This window comes from Camelus ferus, chromosome 5 (genome assembly GCF_009834535.1).
Source record: "Camelus ferus isolate YT-003-E chromosome 5, BCGSAC_Cfer_1.0, whole genome shotgun sequence".
In the NCBI taxonomy this organism is placed as follows: domain Eukaryota; kingdom Metazoa; phylum Chordata; class Mammalia; order Artiodactyla; family Camelidae; genus Camelus; species Camelus ferus.
In genome coordinates this window covers 78,949,509-78,970,231 of record NC_045700.1, presented here as the reverse complement: position 1 = coordinate 78,970,231, position 20,723 = coordinate 78,949,509, and the positions used below count along the sequence as shown (strand labels likewise).

The 20,723-nt window shown below is 46.1% G+C and overlaps 1 protein-coding gene across 2 annotated transcripts in view; it reads right to left on the bottom strand.

Moving 5' to 3' along the window:
• Positions 1-18,713, bottom strand: part of SMARCAL1 (SWI/SNF related, matrix associated, actin dependent regulator of chromatin, subfamily a like 1) — a 51,438-nt gene extending 32,725 nt beyond the window's left edge. Inside the window, exons 1-8 of one of the 2 annotated variants that reach the window (XM_032480187.1) lie at positions 18,519-18,713; positions 16,087-16,967; positions 15,433-15,483; positions 11,988-12,227; positions 9,552-9,602; positions 4,861-5,047; positions 2,746-2,896; positions 1,255-1,413 (exon numbers count right to left, since the gene is read on the bottom strand). In XM_032480187.1, the coding sequence (XP_032336078.1) occupies positions 1,255-1,413; positions 2,746-2,896; positions 4,861-5,047; positions 9,552-9,602; positions 11,988-12,227; positions 15,433-15,483; positions 16,087-16,909 (1,662 nt within the window). In that variant the 5' untranslated portion in view covers positions 16,910-16,967; positions 18,519-18,713. Of the gene's footprint in view, positions 1-1,254; positions 1,414-2,745; positions 2,897-4,860; positions 5,048-9,551; positions 9,603-11,987; positions 12,228-15,432; positions 15,484-16,086; positions 16,968-18,518 lie in introns of those variants that run through there. The other variant, XM_032480188.1, reaches the window with a different exon arrangement.
• Positions 18,714-20,723: the final 2,010 nt, after the last annotated feature.

Sequence of the window (20,723 nt, the reverse complement as noted above, 5' to 3'; positions counted from 1 at the left end):
CAGGTCTCTGAAGGCACTGGAATGGATTGTAAAGATCTGCGTGTGTGTCCACCTGTCCTGCTGGACTGCGGCTCCACAGAGGGCAGGGGCTGACCTTCCTCCCTCCGCACCCTCCGTGCACAGCACTGTAGGGCGTGGAGCTGGTTTCAACCTCTAGTTAGATGAGTGAGCGGATAAGTGTGCCTCCCACGGCCACCAGCTTGCTGCCGGGAAAACCAAGGCATGGTCTCTACCGCAGTCTGGTTGGTGGGGGCGATTCAGAGGCTCTGGAAGGGTTTTCTAAAAGCCCTTCCCTGCCTCTCCTTCCAGGTGAGATAATCACTGGGTTAAGAGGAGCAGCGAGGTCTGGGAAGCCACTGTCCATGGAGAATCCTATTTTTAGAGGAAGAAAATACCACGGGCTTTTTCAAGTCACACATTTGAATAAAGGACATTTCATGTCACCTGGAGGCACTGGGTTTCCCTGTTTTGCCAGGAGGAAAAGTGAGGATAAACTTCCCCTGGAAATCACCCACCACACGCTTTGTCCTGGAATGTGTTACCAGGACTGGGTGTGGGAACAAGACGGATGGGGATGGGGATGGGAGAAACTCACACCTTTTCAGATCTATGTTTGAGAGTCATGTAGACACACTGAGTGCTGACAGAGGAGGCTGGAAGCAGGTGTCCCCAGACCTCCCTGATGAAGTACGAGAGGAGTTAGAACAAGGAAAGTTGGCAATTAAAAGATGTGTCGCCACATCTGAGAGCAGGACACTAAAGACTTCTTTAAAAAAAAAAAAAAAAAACCCAGGGTAAAAAGTACTTTTTTGGGAGAGAAGTGTCTTTATATTGGCTGGAAGAAAATCTGTCAACTGTCTGAATGCACATCTAAGTCATCCCGACAAGAGGCACCAGATGAAGGCACACGCCCGTGCTGTCCAGCCTGCAGTTCCTGGAGCCCCAGTAGTCCTGGGTCCACATGTTCGCCTCCATCCATGACCCCACGTGGGGAGACAGGGGCCAGAAACCCCTGGTGCAGAACCAGTAAATCACAGGTTTTTAACAAACCCCCAGGAGATTCTAACGTGTAGCCAGGGCTGAGAACTGCTAACTGAGAGGAATGAAATGTTGGTTTCCCGCAAAACAGACAGTGATTTCCATTCTCCTAGAAACCTAGTGAGGCTCTGTGACATGGACAGGGACACTCCTGGAATTTTTAAGGAGAAAGCTTCCACAGAGATAAAGCACTAAAGATGGTGCCAAGTCACTTACAATGATGACAACTTTAAAAGGGGTTTTGAGCTGCCTTTCTAACTTGCTCAGGAGGTCAAAACTGACAATGTTGACCAGGCCAGCCGTCAGGCAGTCCTTCCCAGTCACCACGACATTGATGCGGTCTGGCCTCAGAGACGGCAGCCACCGACGGAAGGCCTGGGGACGACAGGACAGAACAAAACTGAAATGATGATCTGGCCTGGCAGCAGACAGCTGCGACCCCCGCCAACCCACCCGCTGACTCTCCACGTGGACCAGTGTTAACACCCCCTGAAAAGAAACTCGGTCTCCTTCTCTCCCCATCCTCCTGCATTTGTCATAACCTTGTCCCACGGGCAGCAGTCATCTCCCTTGTGCTCAGACCCAGCCCCCTCACTTCCCACTAACAGGACACTTCCCCTTGGTAAGCAAGCGCCTGTTAGCAGTCACTTTGGGTGCCTGGGTTCAACTTCTGTCACCTTTAGCTGGATGGCAAGTTTCTGTAGGGAACGAATGCATCTCTTTTTAAGAAGAATTTTATAAGGGATTGTTAGCAGAGCCTGGTACACCGAGGGCACTGATGATGATGAAAATATTCATGTCAGTGTTCGCTACAAAGCCAGTGGACAGCCACCAGGTGCCCCTGTGTCAGCAGCCGGGGGTCTGGTGCTCCTGGCAAGCCTGGGCTGACACAGTCCTGATACTAGAGTGCCAGTCCTTTCTCCAGGCTCCATCCTGCTAATAACCATCTTACCATATGACCCTTCCCTGGCATCTCTGAGGGTGCTGTGGGAATCGAAGACACACACAAAATAAATGTGTGTCGAACTGTTAGTTCCTAGAGGTTCTAGCACAACTCAGATCGCAAGGACAGAAGAATGATACTGGTTTGACACACATTTTTCAAGTTTCGCTTTCTCTCCGATCGGAGGGGCATATCGGGCATCAGGGCCCCTGGCTGCAGGCAGAGCTGCCTCTTCCCCAAGAGCAGCTCCTGGGGCTGAGTAAAAAGCCACAGCGTGAGGAAGCCAACAGCCGCCTCGGGTAGCATAAAGCAGGGAAGAGCTACGGACGATGAACCAGGCCTTCCTTCCTCAACTTTGCTTGCGTGGATTTTTATTGGTTTCACAGGAACCCTCTGATCCTTGCATTTATGGCTGACAAAGCTCGTGGCTGAGTGATAACACAATGTTCACGTCGGGTTCTCCAGCCATAGAGGTTCCTAGGAGACCGTGACTATCCCACCCACACCGCCTCCTACAGGGTGCAAAGCCCCCGAGCCATAAAGTCAGAGGGTGCAACTTCAAGGCCTGAGCTTGGTAAGGCCTTGACTTTCCTCTCTAGAGGCGTAACCTGATCTAACCCAGAAAACCAGGAGCCTGGCCAGCCTCCTGCCTTCAGCTGAGACAAGATCTTTCAGGCTCCCCAGGTCTTGTTCCCAAACTATCATTTCATGGCTCTAACACTGAGGAAAACCCTTCTTTTTAAAACCACACCAGGAGAGCTGACCTGCTCCCAGGTGAAGCGCACGGATGAAGGTACCACCACCAGGAGCGGCCACTCCTTCTGGTAGTAGGCCGCGATGCAGATGGCTTGGATGGTCTTTCCCAGGCCCATGTCATCGGCCAGCAGCAGGCGGCCTCTTTTCGCGATGGCAAAACTGAAAGCAGATAAGGTGAAGAGAGGGCACCACGCAAGTCCCACAGTGCTGGTTAACCTGCCATCGTGCCCCCACGTGAAGCCACCCTGCTGCTAGGCATGGGCTGCCTGTTCACAAGGAGAGACCTGCTCCCCAGAGCAGGAAGACAGGAGCCAAACAGGGGGCAGAGTGATAACAATGAAGAAAAGGCTACAAATAGGGACAACGTGAAATGTCGTCCAAAGGTAGGGAGAAGCTCTAGAAGACAATCAGGTTGTGGGAGCCGAGGGAGAGGGTTCCAGGAAGGAGCCGTCCTCAGCCCAGGGCAGGTGAGGCCCAGGGGATGCGGAAGGAGGATAGTGGGAAACAGCCCCTAACGAGGTGCTGGGAGGGGGGCGCTTGTCACATCAGGGATCTGCTGGGAAAGGAAGAAAGACGACGATGGGGCAGGGGGGTCAAAATAAGGCTTTCTCAAGATCAGAGAGGGCTCTGTGTGCATAAAGCTAGCAAAGACAGAAGATGCTGGAGAAAAGGAGGACAGCCAGAGGAAAGGATGGAGCGATGGTGTCTGTCTAAGACAGGGCACCAGCCTCAGCAAGGGGTCTCATTACCCAGCAGCCTCCAGGGTCCCCCAGCCCTTCAGAGCCGCAGCCCTTGCCAACAGTGTGTGAAGGGGTGTGGAGTTATTACCCTGCTCCTTCAGAGCCCAACTGGCCTGGAATCCTAATTCCACCTCTTGGGAGCTGTACGCCTTTGTGCAAGCTGTCTGACTTCCTCGTGCTTCAGCTATGACGTGGGACTAACAGCAGGAAGCACCCCAGAGAGCACTGCCAGGGTGCATAATGTTTAAAGCCCTCAGAACAGCGCCTGGGGCCTTCGAAGGTGCTGAGGAAGTGTTTCTCTTATAACTATTATCCAGGGAGAGCCTTTTGTTTCAGCCTCTGAGGGGTAGCTATCCATTTGGCTTCAGCCCCCCGGTCATTCCCAAAGCAAAAAAGACCCCTGAATTTCATACTTTCCTTTCACCCTGCCTTGAGGTAGCCCAGCTTAGGAACAAAGTGATAAATAATGAGAACAAAGACAATGCCAGGATGATAAACAATCACCTGCTGAACGCCATTTAACAGGATAGTTTAGTATTAAAGAAAAAATGCTGCACCCACCGTCGAAGACATGGATTTTGGCCCCAGTTCCCCTTTTGGAAGCTGAGTGACTTTAGGCAGATGACTGTCTTTCTTGGTCTCAACTCACTCCTTATTAAAAGGAACTGTTTAGATATTGGAGCAGGCTGATACATATCTAAGGGATTCTGCCCTGTACATTAAAGGGAGTTTTCAATTTTAGTTCTAACAAAAAACAAAGCAAAACAAAAAAACCATGGGATTGACAGCCCTCTTCTCTCAATACCAAACTCCTCGGGAAATGAAAATTGAAATCTGGATTTAATTGGAAGTTTTGAAGAAAGGCTATAAGTACCATTGGCAGTTTCAGAGCGATCAAGGAAAAGATGGCAACAGCCCCCGTGCGCTGGCTCTGACGCCTGTCAGCCCTGGGTTGCCTCACACAAACAGCGTCTCAGTGGCGACAGGTTAGCTGGAGAGGCCAGCACACACCGCGTGGACCCAACGATCTCTCTTGGAGCCATGAGGAACCTGGACTCTGAAGATGGGGGTCGTCCAGAGCTGGGTGTGGGCAACCTCTCTCGGAGTTAATGAAGGAGCCAGAGGAGGAAAGATGAAAGGGAAACCGAGCCCGAGCCCTGGTGAAAGGAGGCCCAAAGGATGTCTCGACAGATGAAGGACTGAAATGGCAAAGCGTGTTGTCTGAGAGAGAGAGCAGCACCCCGGCTATTTCATGCTAACACCCAGACCCTTCTAGATGGCAGTGAAAGAGGAGCCTTCGTAAAAGAAGGAGCGTCTGCGTGAACCCGTCCATGGTGAGTGATGACATCCGAGGAGAGGGCAAGAGGAAGATGAAGGACCTACTTGACCCCAGTCCTCTGGAAGGGCAGCAGGCTAGACACAAGCTTGGAATCCACCCCGGAAAGGTCTGCCTCAGGGATATTTGCCACTGGACAGAGAGACGTCTTCTCGAGCTGAGAAGCGAAAGCCAGGGTGAGCGTCTTGGGCAAAGGATCCAGCTGAACTTGGGGAAGGCAGCGCGCCCTTTCAACTAGAAAAAAGAACAGAGGCGAATGAATTGGAGTGTCAATGCCCAGGATCTCCGTGGTGAAAGCAGGGACTTCGAAATACCAAGGTCAGGGGCTGGAATTCTGCTGCTTGCCATCTTCTCCAAATAGTAACTGGAGAGAAAACTGGGTGCTGACAGATGCATTGTGGAGAACTAGCTTGCCCTCTCTATTCCCACTGTCTGCAAACCAGAGGGCAGTCAGTAATGCAAAACTGATTTTCTTCACTACACAAACACTGGAAAGAGCAAAAATGTTTTTATGACTGATTTCTTTTAAAACCAAAGTAATTTTTAAAATTTATCTTGGTATTCCCATTCAATAAATAAGAACCCATATTCTTAAAAAAAAATAATCACCCCAGGAAAAGCAAGACTTAGAATGAATAAATTTTGTCTTGTTTCCATTCTCCCTATGTTTTATTTTGACTCTGGTGTTTCACAGTCAGAGAATTCTAAGTCACCAGCTAACAACAGGCAAGGAAGCACCGCGCTCTGTGCGAAGAAGCTGTTCGGCGTTTCCAAGGAAGATCAGGAGGACAGTGATGCTGACCACAAACAACGACTAAGGGCAGAGTCCATGCAAAGGCCGCCAACCAATCACACTGCACGTGGCCCTGCACACTTCTGACCCTTTCCATAAAAGAATCATCATCTCCCCTTGACAGAGGTGAGTTTTACAGGTGTCAGCAAGCTAAGGCCTGTGGGCCAAATCAGCCTATTACCTGTCCTGGTAAACAAGGTTTACTGGAACTCAGCCATCCTACTCGTGTATGGACTGTCAATGGCTGCTGTCACACCACGACGGCAGAGCTGAGTAGCTGGGACAGGGACTGCAAAGTCCATGAAGCCGAAAATACTGACTACCGGGCCTTTTATAAAAAAAGTTTGCCAACCCCTGCTAAGCTTAGAGTCTAAACTATTACTAAGAGTGACCAAGGCTCTCAGTTAAAGCTTATATTTAGGGTCTTCACTTTCTTCCAAGTGCGCTGGTTCCAGACCCCTACAGGATAGATGGGGAAATCCCGTCTTCTAGCCCAAGTCACTAAACCAAGCGGGAAAAATCAATTCCTTGGTCTCTACATGGAAATGGAAGCAAATTCATTTTGCTGATTTTGCTTTCGAAGGAATTTAGCTGCACCTGATTTTAAAATTAAGAGGGAAGAAAAAAACCCCTTTATTCAATAGAGAAACAGAAAAAGAATAACCAGAGCTACAGACACAAATAAAACATAATTCTGGGGGGTGGGGGAGGCAAGGGAAGACAAGTTAAAAATTTTTAAAGTTAGAAGATGATAGACTAGAAATCTCTGGTGGTAGAATTACCATTAAACAACCCATCACAGCCGGCTGGCCTACAGTTGTAACTTTCAAGATGTTCTTCCCTGTGATCATTTCCTCTGAAAAATCTGCTTAGAAGAATGAACATTGTTTACAGATCCTCAATGGCTCTTTATCTTTTACCTTTTCAGAGGCACCAGGAGAGTTATAGTAACTCACCATGGGGTTAACTGTCTTCAAGAATCCAGAAGGAACCAGATAGAGAACGTGGGTCTCCTTCATTTCTACCCAATATCATTTGAAATCTAAAGTTGTTAATTCTCTAGTCCATATGTTTGTGCATTTTCATAATCTCCTCACCACCATGCCAAGTCTTTTGCCACAGCCATCAATCGGCAGTTACAAACACTGGTGTGAATACGGACGTCCGAGCCATCTACGGTCACCTTAAATTGCTTTGTATTTTCAGTATATTTAAACCCATTTCTGTCTTTCCCTAAATGTATGTTCCAGTTATTTCTGGAAACAGTTTGCATGAACAGAATCACTATGATAAGAAATTAGGTAAGGTTGATGGCTTTAATATAAAAGAGACTGTCTATATTGATGCAGAAACACGTTTTATACTTCCAAATTAAATCTGAGCGTGCTGGTTTCTGCACACTTCAACAGACTGAGCACTCCATGCGCTTTCAGAACCCATTTTCATTTTAATCCTAGGGATCTTCGGCACTCAGATACCTGATGAAAGCTAAGAAAGGGCTAACAATCCAGCTGGGGTGAAATGTGGTGCTTTGTAAGCATTATGTCCTTTCAGCCACTGAAGAGGGAAAAATCCAACCTCCACTCTGTTTCCTACTGACTAGCGTCTCCCTCGGCCCTACGCTGCTCGTTCAACCAGCTGAGTGTGTTTCTGAGACGGCCTCCATCCGCTGTCAACGGCTGTCCCTGCTAGCCCTTTCCCGTGCTGGGAGATGACAGCAAAGTGCCGTCTGGCTTCATGAGTCACCGACAAGTCATCTCTGTGAACTAGCTCTCTGGCAGTATGCAACCGAGCCACCAGGCAGAGAGATGTTCGTGTTTTCAAATAGCAGCTAACAAGACCAGACCATCGAGGGGCACGCAGAACCCTTCTGGACTGTGACAGGCAGGGGAAAACAGAGGGCCCTTTTGCCAATTTCACCGTGGCCAAGAGGGCCCAAATCCGCCTGAGGAGAGCGAGGAGGAAGGCTCTGAGACGCACCTTATCTGGAGACAGTAACAGGCGCACCCCAGCAGTGAGCACTCACACACTCAGCTCTCACTGCCCCTTCATCAGGTTCATACGCACGTGCCCACTGCTCAGGTCAACTCTCTGACCTTACACATGAGGAATGAGACCTAGGGGTGAGGAGGGAGGTGCAAAGTCCCAGGTTTACCGTCTGTTAACAGTGGAATCAGAACTAAACTGGGGACTGATATTCTGCAGCACCTCACCTCCTGGGCCTCTTAGCTCCTGGACCTGGCTTCTAAATTTCCCAATGGGTCATATCACAAACTCAAAACTGTAATTTCAGTCCAACTTGCTTATAACACTGCAGTGTTCCAGACAAGGAAAACAACTGTTTCCTTTCTCTGGCTCCAAGCTTCTCCTAGTCTGTGAAATGGGGAGAATCAGCCTTACAGTCTACAGGACATTATAACAATGAGACAGCATGTTAAAAAGCAATCTGGACTCTAACTCTGAATTCTCAACTCAGGACCCTTGGGATTAGTGATATCAAAAGCAAAATCTTACGTGTAGCCATTATGTGCATTTTTCTGGGTGAAGAATTCTTTGTCTTCATCAGACATTTCAAGGAGTCCCTGGCCCACAAGACTTGGAACTGTTATATATAACACTATGTGAACTGTGAGTCATAGTTTTTCAACATTATGTCTATCTGCTAATGCTATAAACATCCTGCTTTTTGTCCTTCCATAAAAGTCAAAGCCTTTATAACTCACATATTTATATGTCTTTCTGCGGTTGAAAGACAAAGGGGTGAGAGAGAAATCATCAAAAATTCAGCTCTGGCCAAATGGTTTGCTCTCAATTACAGGTTCCAAACGGCACACGCCATGGGGTCTCAGATCGACGTCAGCCAACCTTCCTGCATCAGTGAGTGTTTGCTGATACTAAATAAGTAACTCATCGTATTCAAACTTAACCTTGACTTTACAGCAAGTCTTTCCTCAAGGAATTAAAAGCGCTTCCCTTTGATTTAATTTCTCTCAGTAGGGCAGAAATGGATGAAATACACCTCCTCCTTTTTTTAACTGAAGGGACAAATGGGACCCAGAATATTCAGTTACCTACCTGACACAGCAAGTCACATAAGGACACAGAGGGAAGGGACCCTCTTCCTTAAGGCCCTAGCCTGGTGGGCAAGACGGCTAATGACTTGGAGCCCCCCTTAGCTGGAGTATGTCTCTCTTGGCCTGACTGGTACCACCTTTGGTACCAGAAAGTCCTCAAAGGGTCACACAGGAGGAACCTATGCTGTACCAGCTTCATACCCCGCAGGATCATAACAGCCTGGAAGATTGGTGACGGACAGGCTGAGATATGACCAAGCCCAGGAGATACACCATGCTGCTCTCTGAGATCCATTGCCCCACCCAAGCAGAACACCGAGAAACGTAAGCCCAAATTGGCTTCTTTCCTGTAGTTGACCTGTACACAGAGCCCTTCCCTTGGTCAGTCTCCAAAGCGCTTATTAAATGTTTACGCACCCTGGCCTTGGCTTCAGAATTCAACCCATTATGAAGCCTGTAACCACTAAGGCTCTCCAACCTTCACTGACCACCTGGTGCTAGAAGTAAACTGAGAGCCTGTTCTCAGAAGGAATTCAAAACAGCTTCCATTTAAGCCAAGCAATCCTAGCTAGCCTTTGATTCCCAAAGTCCATATACCCTTACTTCCAGTACTTCGATGGGTAGGAGGTTTCACAGGCCTCAAGAATTTGAACAGGACTGCCTCACCCTGATGGAAGAAGAGGCTCTGCATTTGCCTGGCCTGCTGTAAAGCCGCCACCCCAGCAGACGGGGACCATCCTCACCTCTACCAGTCCTGTATGCCAGCATGCAAAATTAATGCAGTAGAGGGGAGGACGTGATTCTTTTAAAAGACATTCAATTGAAGGCTTAGCAACAGCATGATATAAAACAAACAAGGTGGGCATCTCACTTAGTTTACTGTGCTCTTCCAGGAGAAAGTTCCACTTCCTGGTCTTGACATCTGCAATGACAAGAAACAAAGAGGCAAATGTGACACCTTGCTCTCATATAATGTCATTGCACTTAATCATTCCCTGGTTTTATAACCCCCCAAGGAGACTCACGTGATGTGGCTGATCTTGGGTGCCTGGCACTATGGACACAGAAATTGAGAGGCCCTGTCCTCGTGGCTTTCACAGAATTCAGGGAGGAAAGACAGGCAAATGTGGTGACAGCACTGGCTTATAAGAGTGGTGATAAAGGGTGCTAAGGGGACACATCCCTGGGGACGGCCCTGCAGGTCAGGAATGCCCTGAATTTCCAAGGTCAGGATAATACTTGTAGCTTACACTTATTCAGTGCTTACCTTAAGCCAGAGACAGTGCCAAGAGGTTCATACACATCATCTCCTTGGCTCCTCAATAGGCTACAAGCTGGGCACCATTATTAGCTCCATTTTGTACATGGGAAACAAGCTGCATATGTGGCCAGAGTAGTCAAACAGCCTTGGTTCAAATCCCAGATCTGCCACTTCCTGGCTGTGTGACCTTGGGCAAGTTATGTAACGTCTCTGTGCCTCAGCTCCCACATCTGAAAAAAGGAGGATCCTACAGCCCCTGCCTCACAGGGTTCTTGTGAGGATTATGTAAAATTTAAATGTCAAATGCTTATGAAAGGGTATCTGGTAAACAATGCACACTCAAAAAAAAGGGGAGTAATTCTAAATCATGATGATGATAACAAGGATGCCACCTCCTGATTAGCACAGTGGAGCATAACCTACATACATTAACTAAGAAGAGTGAGCATCTCACTACCCAGCGCTGGCCAATTACTTAGAGAGCTTTTCCAACCAATCAACCCACTGAGAAAAGCAAGCTCCAAATCAGCAAGTGCTTCTTCCCAGGCGGCAGTAGTTAATTCTTCTAGGTATGGTCACTGAGGGAGCAGGTGGTTAGGGAAACGGCACTGTAGACATAGTGAGTCCACTTCAGGAAAAAAGCAAGCTGGCCTAGGTGTAACCTGACAAAGACCAAAGGCAGACAGACTACTCTTTTTTTCCTTCTTTGTTATTTCCCATAATTTTTTCAGATCATTTTGCTTTTTTTTCTTTTCATTAAAGTATAATCAGTTTACCATGTGTCAATTTCTACTGCACAGCATAATGTTTCAGTCATACATATATGTACACTTATTCCTTTTCATATTCTTTGTCATTATAGGTTACTACAAGATATTGAATATAGTTCCCTGAGCTATACAGAAGAAACCTGTTGTTTATCTATTTTATATATAGTAGTTAATATTTTCAAATCTTGAACTCCCAATTTATCCCTTCCCATCACCTTTCATTCCTGGTAACCATAAGTTTGTTTACTATGGCAGACAGACTACTCTTGATATGGGAATAGTGCAGGAGGCCCTTTCTGACAGCTTGATCCTAACAATGGCAGGGCAGCAAACAGGGAAGTCTGTGGATAACTGCTATGGATGAAATGAAATGAAATGAAAAATAAAATGAAATGAAATAAAATAAAAACAGAGCCAATCATGGGTTTTCGATGTCTGCGTCTGGGCAGGGTTGGATGTCAATATTTCAGCTGTTCACATTCAGGTGGGAGGTTTTAAAGGTTTGTTTTCTACTTGCCAAAGGAAACACTAAAACCACTTCAAGAATGGGAATATGAATCCGTAAAAGCCACACTGTTTTATAAAACAACATGGCCCAAGCTAAGAACGAAACCCAGGAATTCAGAATTCTTCTGTTCCTTATTCTGATAGGGCAGCTTTTGAAGAACCTCACAAAACATACAGCAAAACTGCTCTGCTTTGGCTGGTGGTTTTCAATCCTGACTGATTATAGACCCACCTGAAGATTTTTTTAAAATGCCAGTGCCCAGGCCCCACCTCAAGCCAATTAAATCAGTATCTCCGGGTGGGAACCAGGCTTCAGTGTCTACATTGGGGTTGGGGCTCGGCAATCTGTGTTTTACCCACCCCTCAAGGTGGTTTGGATGCATGCTCAAGTTTGAGAACCATTGGCTTTGTCTACCCAAAGGCATTTAATTTTATGGCAAACATCTATTTTTCAAGCTCTCCTAAGGACAAAATAAAAATAGGTGAGTTTAAGTGGCTGAAGCAGTAACTTACCTGCTTCCACCAAGAAGACACTGACCAGGTGACTGGGGAAGGAGTCTTCTCTTTGCGAGGCCTTTAAGGACAAAAGAGGCCCCACTACGTATTCAACCACCTGGAACAATTTAGACAGCACCTTTCCATAGAGGAGCAGGCTAAGAAGACTCTATTAAGAAAGTCCTCTCAGAATACTCAAAGAGGGGAAGACACCCTACTCTGAGATCACAGACCACTTTGCATCCTGGGAGCGAGGCAGAAGCCAATTACTTGCCATAATTTCTGGAATCCATCTGTTGAAACAGTGCAATCAGGCCTTCTGAGTAGCCGATGTCTGCCTCGAAGCGGGCCCGGGAGATGAGCACGCACTGCCCTTTGACAAAGGTGAGGGAGGGAGCTGCAGGAAGGCAGGCCTGGGCCACGCTGCCGCTGCCAGTGGAGGGCGGCTCCCTGCGGCCCTCGGCCCCTTCCAGAGGCTGCAGGGTGACAGCAGGGAGGTGTTGGGCTGCTCTCACTGCCAAAGAAGAAGAAAACAGAGATGACGACCCAGGAGGCTTTCATGCGGCCCTGGATGCTCAGGCAGGCAGAGGAGGAAAGCAGGAGCAGGGGCAGGAGTTACATCTGGCAGGCGGGTGAGATGGGGACTGCCAGATGGGGAAGGCGTGCCTGTGCGCTTTCACTGGGGCTTCGGGAATTTCGGTATTTCCTGAACCTGACTCTTCTATTCCTTAGGTTTTCAAATTTTAAAAACTCAGAATTCAGAAATGAACACGGGAAAGAGGAACCTCAGCAGGATGAGTAAACTTACTAGATAATTTCTGTTGCCGTGTCAGAGAAGCCACCCAGGTGCGTCAGCACACCCGAAACCACCCATTTAACCCTATGCCCAGGTGACTGCTCTGCCTGCCGCTGGGAGGACAAGGAAGGAACGCAGGACCATCAGGCCACAAACACACAGTTTGGAACCTTACTTCCTCTATTACTGACACATTTTAAAGATTAACAGATTTGATGACATAAAACTAAATTGTCAAAAAACACAGGCTGAAATGAAAGGCAAAACTCCTGAATAAAGATACTTGCAAGAAATATAAACAGAGCTCATACTTTAAAAAAATACAAAGATAAGAAGACAGAGATGTAACCAATTCAAAAGAGGAGGGGAAAGGACTAATAGACATTTGGAGAAATGTGCAACTTCACAAATAATCAGAGTAATAAAAAGCCATGTTTTACTTACCAAACCTGCGGGATTAGGAAAACAGACATCAGCATTGCCAGATGGGAATAAAACCTTCTGGAAAACAGTTTGGCAATATATGGCAAGAGCCCTAAAAAGTGGTCATAATGATTCAACTTCCAGGAATCTATCTCAACTAACAGTTGAAAATACAAAAATTTATAGACCAAAATGTTCCTTACAGCTTTAACACTGGGAAAACTGGGAGCAAGTTAAAATTAAACAAAAAGAAAATGATTTACCCAATTTCCGACCCATCCTTACAATCGAATGTTATAAAGTCATTAATTTCTTTTTTTGGAAGAAATTTTGGAAAAGACAAAAATAACAAAAAAACAATATTAAGTTCAACAGTATGAAATCATTTTTTTGGAGGCCAAAGTGGTTCAATAATGGATACATACACTTTTCATTACTCTGAACTGTTTAATATGCACCATTGAAATAAAAACGCTTATGCAGGAACACCAAGTGAAAAAGGCAGGATATAAATTAAATTGCATATATAAAATATTGTATGTTTTAATGCACAGGAAAAAAGGCTGGAAGGAACAAAACTAAAATGCTAACAGTGTTTAAGTGAGTGGGAAGAGATGGGGGCTGTTTTTCTTCTTTGCACATTGATATGCTTTCCATATGACTGATGACGAGTGTGTGGTAGGTTAAAGAGGCAAAATTCAGAGGCGTACCCAAAGGAGAGTGACATTAAAGACTGACAGAGATAGTCTTTATATTTTATATTAATAAAAAGTATAATCTACTAAGAAGACACAGCAATCATGAACTACCTGAAAATTAAGAAACAAATGCACAAATCCACAATCGTTGCAAGAGTGTTCAAGGTGTATCTTGGTAGAAAGCAGACTGAGTGTGCCAAACACTGATAAGGATGCAGAGGAGCTAAACAACTCATCATCAGCAAAATTCATATGAAAGCTACAGAGAGAATTCTGTGCCCAATAAACAGTTTTCTAAAGAAAAAAACATGTGGAGCATTACCAAAAACAACCGTACCACCCAAGAAAACATAAATGAATTTGCAAAAGCGGAAGTCATCCAAGTCACCGTGCACTGTGGTCAGAGAACAGGAGTAAAAAGATGACAAGACAAAACAAAGACTTTCAAAGAGTCTTTGTAGGTTACTTTTGTATACATCTATAAAAGTATAAAAAAAGTAAAAAAGAAAAAAACATTTGACCTGACATGATAAAGACTTTGTAACAGTGGAAATCACTGGTTTAACACAAGCAACAGTGAGACTACCAGGTGTCAAGACCTGCAGTCTTTTTTTTAATATTATTTTTAACTTATTTATTCATTTAATGTTTTTTGGGGGTGGGGGAGTAATAAGGTCTATTTATTTATTTCAATGGAGGTACTGGGGATTGAACCCAGGACCTGGTGCATGCTAAGCATGCGCTCTACCACTGAGCTATCCCCTCCTCAACAAGAACTGCAGTCTTAATCCCGAGCACTGGTCTTCTCCTCCCAGTACCTAACAAATGGATTAAAATAATGGTAAAAGTGAGCTCCTCAAAAAGATCACCAGCAGCTTCCAAAAGAAGAGATGACACTGGATGCCGTGCATTTCAATAGGTAGAGGCCAAGGAGAGACATTCTGCAGGGAGCTGTCCCATCATCCCCGGAAACTGTCCTGGTGACTCCAGAGAATTCTACCTTGTGCCCCCAAATGGTAAGGGAGTGACCTCACCATGCACCCTCTGCTTTCGGCTTTTTGAACGGGGTGGGACAGAGAGGGAACAGGAGTGGCTGCCAGGATTGACAAGCAGAATGGGAGATGAGAACACCCAGGGCTGACTCTGACTGAGGTGCAGGCTCCAGGCCCCACGAGAAGGTGGCAAAAACCTTGGTGGAAGACAGTCAGCAAAGCCTCAGAAGGCAGTGTGGGGCACCCAAGGTGCCCGACCAACACCAGACATGGCACTGGCTGGAGCCAGTCTGGGCAGCACTCCCTCCCCGCACTCTCGGGTTAACCAGCCACAGAGAGAGTATGGTGAGGTTCTGCATTGTTTGTTGAACTGTTACCCTTCCTGGGAGCAGGGGGTTCACAGCTGCCTGGCATGGCTGGAGCCTGCAGTCCAGTAGGAATATGCACTCTCAAGTCAGATTGCCTGGGTTTGAATCCCAGTTGCACAACCTATTGGCTATGTGAGCCTCTCTGGGCCTCAGTTTTCCCATCTGTAAAATGGCTGTTATATGGAATAAAAGAGTTAGCATATATAAGGGGCTTATAACAACCTGGCATGTAGCAGGCTCCCTTAAGTGCTACCTTTTGTTAATATGACCAGTGACTTCCTCCCAAGGACCTGCCTTACTAGGCTGGCCATGGTGAGAAGGAAGATGGGCCTTGGCACCCAAAAAGCCATATGAACAACCAGCTAGACGACATCTGCTCCTCCAGAGGAACTTTTCAAAACCAGCATCTTCCTGCACGAGGGGCAACAACACAGCTACTTACTTAGGGCATCGTAGTCCGTCATGCTGAAGTTCCACGTCTTGGTGGCAGGATCTGAAATGAAACAGAAGTACCTGGTTTGCCCACAATGAGGCTGATGGCTGTTGTTATAAGTTGTACTTGGATATTTAACAAAGGTTTATTGAATGAATGAATGAATGAATGAATGCTAAGTTCAAAACAGTTGACTGAAAAGCCCCTATTGCCGTACAAAATCCCTGCAGAGAACAAACAGCAAATATAAATGAGGATAATGCTTCTGCTCTGCCCTTGTGGATGAACCAAACTGAGTACATCACTTCATCTTGCTCAGCCAGTTCCATCGCCTTTGAAATGTAAATAACACCTACTTATGGCAAAGAACTGTTGTTAGGCTTCAGTGCTACAAGGCATAGAAAGCACCTGGCAGGGGCATCTGCCTCTGAGTAAATATCCATCTATGCTCTGTATGGCCATGCAGCAGCCCGAGTGGGGCAACGGTTTGAAGGCATGTCTGTTACAAAAGGAAACATGAGCTAAAATAGAAAATTTTTAACAACTGGATGGACAGAATGTGCCAATGCACTCTCTTTATATTTATGAGAAACTGTCAGAGTTAAAGAGATTCTAGAAATATGACAAAACATCCGAACAAGAACTAGATGGAAGACTTATTACCGTAACGTCTGCTGGACAGACTCTTAAACACTGCAATGAGCTCCACATTGTACCCGATCTTCACCTGGAAACGGTCTCCATCCCTTATGCACATTCCCTGCTGGGAGCTTGCCGCTTTCTGGAGTGGGGTCCCTGATTTCTGTTGGAGTCTTCCTTCTGTCTTAGGCGTCACACTCCCTGAGCCACAACGGATGTCAGAAATGTTCTGCCCGGAGGTGGAGGGTCTTGACATCCTGGCCTCTGATTCAGGATCCCTGGGTCGGGAGGAAGAAGCTGCTGTTTCCTGGGAATTCTTTGCTTTGGCCAAAGGCTCATGAGCTGTGTTAGCAAAAGGTGTCAATGTGGTCTCATGTGAAGCCTGAGGATGACCATAACCTAACTCATAACCCAAGAGCTGTTGGCTGGTGACCTCTGGAGGGCTGTGTGCCAAGGGAGGGGAGATGCCAGTGACAGTCATTTGGCTCGGTGGGCTGTGGCTTGGGCAGGCTGTGGGCATCTTCTCTTGCCTTTTCCATGTCCCCTGTGTCCACGTTGAGGTGCTGAGTTGAAAACTCTGGGAATTTGGGGGTCTCTGGTCACCATTCGATGAACTCCTGGGATTCTGTTGCTTGAAAACAACACCATGGCTCCCTGAGTTAGAAGGATCCCTGGGGGGGGTTTGAGAAGGGCCCTGCTTGGACTGGGAAGGTGTGGCAGCAACGGTGAAGCCAGAGCCTGCGTTCTGACGCTGTTCTGCCAATAATTTCTCAGCTCTACGGGCCAGAGCCTTTTGCCGATTCTCTTCAATTTTTTTCCTCTGCTCCTCTGTAAGAGGCAAGGACATTTTAACAGGAAAACGCTCATGCAGGAATGTCGTTCTTTAATCAGAAACTTGGCAAAAGCTGAGGAAGGAAAAACAATATTGAAATAAACATTAAATGTATTTATTTGCTTACTTTGATTTTAACAAGCTTTTGTGCCAGGAAATGCACAAGAAGCATAATCAGAGAATAAATTAAGGTTTCTTTTATAATTAAACACACACACAGGGACAGTAGGTACCATATGCCAAAAACCATGACCTTGACAAAAAGAGCAAAAAGCAAGGTCGATCAAATCCAAAGCTGAAAAGGTTATTTCAACTGCAGTATTTCTCTCTCTCATGCACCAGCCAATACAAGTTATCAGATCTCAAGAAAGTTATGCAGTGCCAATTAAATCCATCAGATAACAAGAAGGGTGACATTTCAAACTAGAAAGGATAACGGATTAGACTGACATAGACCAAAATAACCAAATACCATGGAGTGACCCTTGCTAAAATAGCCTCTTTCCAACCTGGAAGAAGGAAAAAAGCATTCACATCACACACACTGCACACTAAATTCACCTGCCTCCCTGCCCCCCAAAATCAATCCTTTTATCATTCCTGGCAAATCAATCTGCAGATGGTCAGGTGCAAACCTTAGCGTGCTTTCCAAACCTACCACCATGGGGCAATCGAGTGACTCTTAAGAAAAATAAGGGGAAAAAATATATATATTCTCATTGCACAAATTCAGATGCTACATAAAGAAAAGAGTAAAACTAATCTGTAATCTCATCATCCACCAATAACCACTGTTCATAATTTAAAGTAAAGAATAATTCTGATTTTTTCCTATCTATATCCATAGATACATGTCATGTATTTGGAAGATAGATGAATTTATTACAAAATAGGATCATTAGTGTTCTGTTTTGTATCCACCCCCTCCCTTTTTTTCTTGCCAATTAATTTACCTAAGTCATTTTTCTATGAGCTGAGTCACTTTTACAGTACCCTAAACCCAGGGCGCTGGAAACCAATTTCTCTGGCTTGGTTCAGAATAAATAGCTTCCATCCAACGTAGTACCATGTGATGCTTACAATGATAACATGGGGACCCCGAGGAGTCAAAGGTTTTCATCCTTGACAAGAACTTCCTTGACAAGAACCCCAAACATCTATCTCCTGAGACCTCCCACTTCCTCCAACCACCAGCAGTTAAGAAAGGGTTAGGGAACGGTTTTGTTCCCGGGGCACGGATGAAGCTCTCAGGCTCCCTGAGTAAAACACTCTTGCCTAACTTTCCAACCAGGGCTCTCCTGAGCCCCCAAAACTTCCAGGTCCAAGTCCTGGTGCGCTGCCTCCACTAGCCAGGGGAGTCAAGGCCATGGAACGAAGTCCCATTGATCAGCCCCGAACTTATGGTCCCGCCACACGGACGCCCCTCTTCTTTTCGCTGGGACCTGTGTTCCACGCTATTTGGGGGTGCGCCTTCCCCCGACTCCGCAGTACGGGAGAGCCACGTCCCACTCCCACCCCTATCACCTCCACTTGGATTCACCCTTCCCGTTGGCCTACTCCCTGCCCCAGGCTACCATTTGGTCTCGTCCGCCTCCGCCGCCTTCCTCCCAGTTTCTCTTCTCACCTAGAGAGAGGCCTGGAAAGCGAGCCACGTTCGCGGCCGACCCCGAACCCAGGCGCGTCTCCAGAGCCCTCCCGAACCAGATTACTTCTCCGGGTGGCCGGTTAGGAGCCGGTATTTTAACGCTGCCAGTTCGCTCGTCTTATTTCAGGAGCAGGGCCTGGAGGTAGTGTTGGTGGCGGGGTTGTTCACCGTGGAACTACATTTCCCAGCAGGCAACGCGGCCCCAGCTACGCTTCAAAAAGTTAGCGTTATGAGAAGACCTGAGCGGCGCTGCAAGGTCTTCTGGGATTTGTAGTTTGAACCCGGAGCCTGGTGAGAATTAGGAGAGACGCAACGTCATGAGAGGGGCTAGAATGGTGCACCCTGGGAAGTATAGTCCTTGGTACCCTCAAAGGTTTCGTGAAATCTTTCGAGTTCTGGATCCTGAAAGCCTGGGTCCTTCAGGTTTCCTAAATTGGAGTCTCGCTGACAGAGCTCTCAGAAGGCTGTCAGAGCTGTCTCCAAAGGGCTTCCCAGACGGGCAAACAGATTTGGTAGCTCTTAATAAAAGAAGCCCCAGAGGCATCCATTACTGAATTGATAACCTTGCAGTTTAAGCCCCACTTGCTGTTCAACTCCAGCCTGACCTTCCTGGACCAAAAGAGAGTTAGCATTGTCGTCATTGTCTTCGTCATCATCATTAATTGTGCTGAGCACTTAGTGTGAATTACCTCATTTAATCCTCACTACAGCCTTACGGCACACACAGTATTTCTGTCCTCCTTTTACACATCGGAAAACTGAGCAGCTTTTTCAAAGCCTTGTGAGGCTATTTGTGATTCTGATTCTGGAGTGCAGGCTTCTGAGAGAAAATTAGTAAATTGACACTATCAGAGTCAGTTTACCCCATTTCTGAGCACTAGCACCATTTCCATTCCATAATCAACTCCACTATTAAATATTGGCAGTAAATATAATTTTCCCCTATCATCAGTGTACACATAAATGTTGATATTGTTTTCAAACATGGCTCATTTAAAAACAAAAAGGTAGAGCTCTACTTAAGGATTCGGAAAAACGGCCAAGACGTGTTGTTAAGAAAAACAAAGCAATGTGTATAGTTTGACCCATTTAAAAAAAAAAAACCCTTACTTACCAATGCATGTAAACTCATAGTTCAAGACCAAGGTGGGATGGGATACACTCTTCTACTTTTTAATCTATATTTTTCTGAATTATTTGAATTTTCTTAAAATAATCGTGTAGAACTGTGTGACTTTTAAAACAGTAAATCTGGCTTTTTAAATGACAAAAACATTGGCCTGTCTTACAGTCCTTGAGTAAAGTTCACCAGAACAGATGGGAGAGGCATGTTGCTATTGTTTGAAGCGCACCTTCTTAGGTCTTTCATTACTCTACACCCCAGCAGCCGTTCCCTACTATATAGTGTGAACAGAAACTAATGAGCATCTTGCCCTGCCCTTCCTGTGCCCCAACAGAGTCAGTTAATTTGCTAAGAAAGCTGGTTGCTGGGCATTCCATCCACGACTGTCACCAGTTCATGTGACAGTCACTTCCCTTGGCTCACTTGGCTCACTTGTAAAATGGCATATTGCCCTTTGATGTGAGCTAAGAGGGCATGTGGACCAATGCAGCTTGGATTCTAGTGTTCCTAAAGCCCAATTCAGCAGGTCTGGAAATGAACTAAAAGATATGCTTACCTTTCCAGCTCAGACAGTCTAAAATCCTAAGAATGGGAAATCAGAATAAGAATTCAGTTTTTAAAAACTGTCTTCAGAAGGTAAACTAATCAAAATATCACTCAGTGTTCACATCTGTTCTTTCAGCACCATTTATTGAGTGCTATTGTATGCAAGGCTTTTTCTTTTCCTTAATGTCTATACTTCCAAAGTTCTTGAGGCAACTTATAGTGAAAATTCATTCACTGAAAAGGTTTAAAGGTCTGGAAGAAAGCGCAGGAACCAAGGAATGGAGGGAGAGGAGAGGATAGTTGTAGCAGCTGAGCTCCAAGTTAACACAGAGCCTCCTTGCAACTAAAGCAAAAAAGTGGAAAAATCATGCAAGGCCTTCAAATAAACACCGCATAGCTGAGGCTCCCAAACATAGGACAGCTGGGCAGTGCCAGACTGGTTTGAAGCGGCACCTGGTTGCCTTAGAAACACACAAACAAAATGACAATGTGATGAGTATTTTGTAATGGTATTT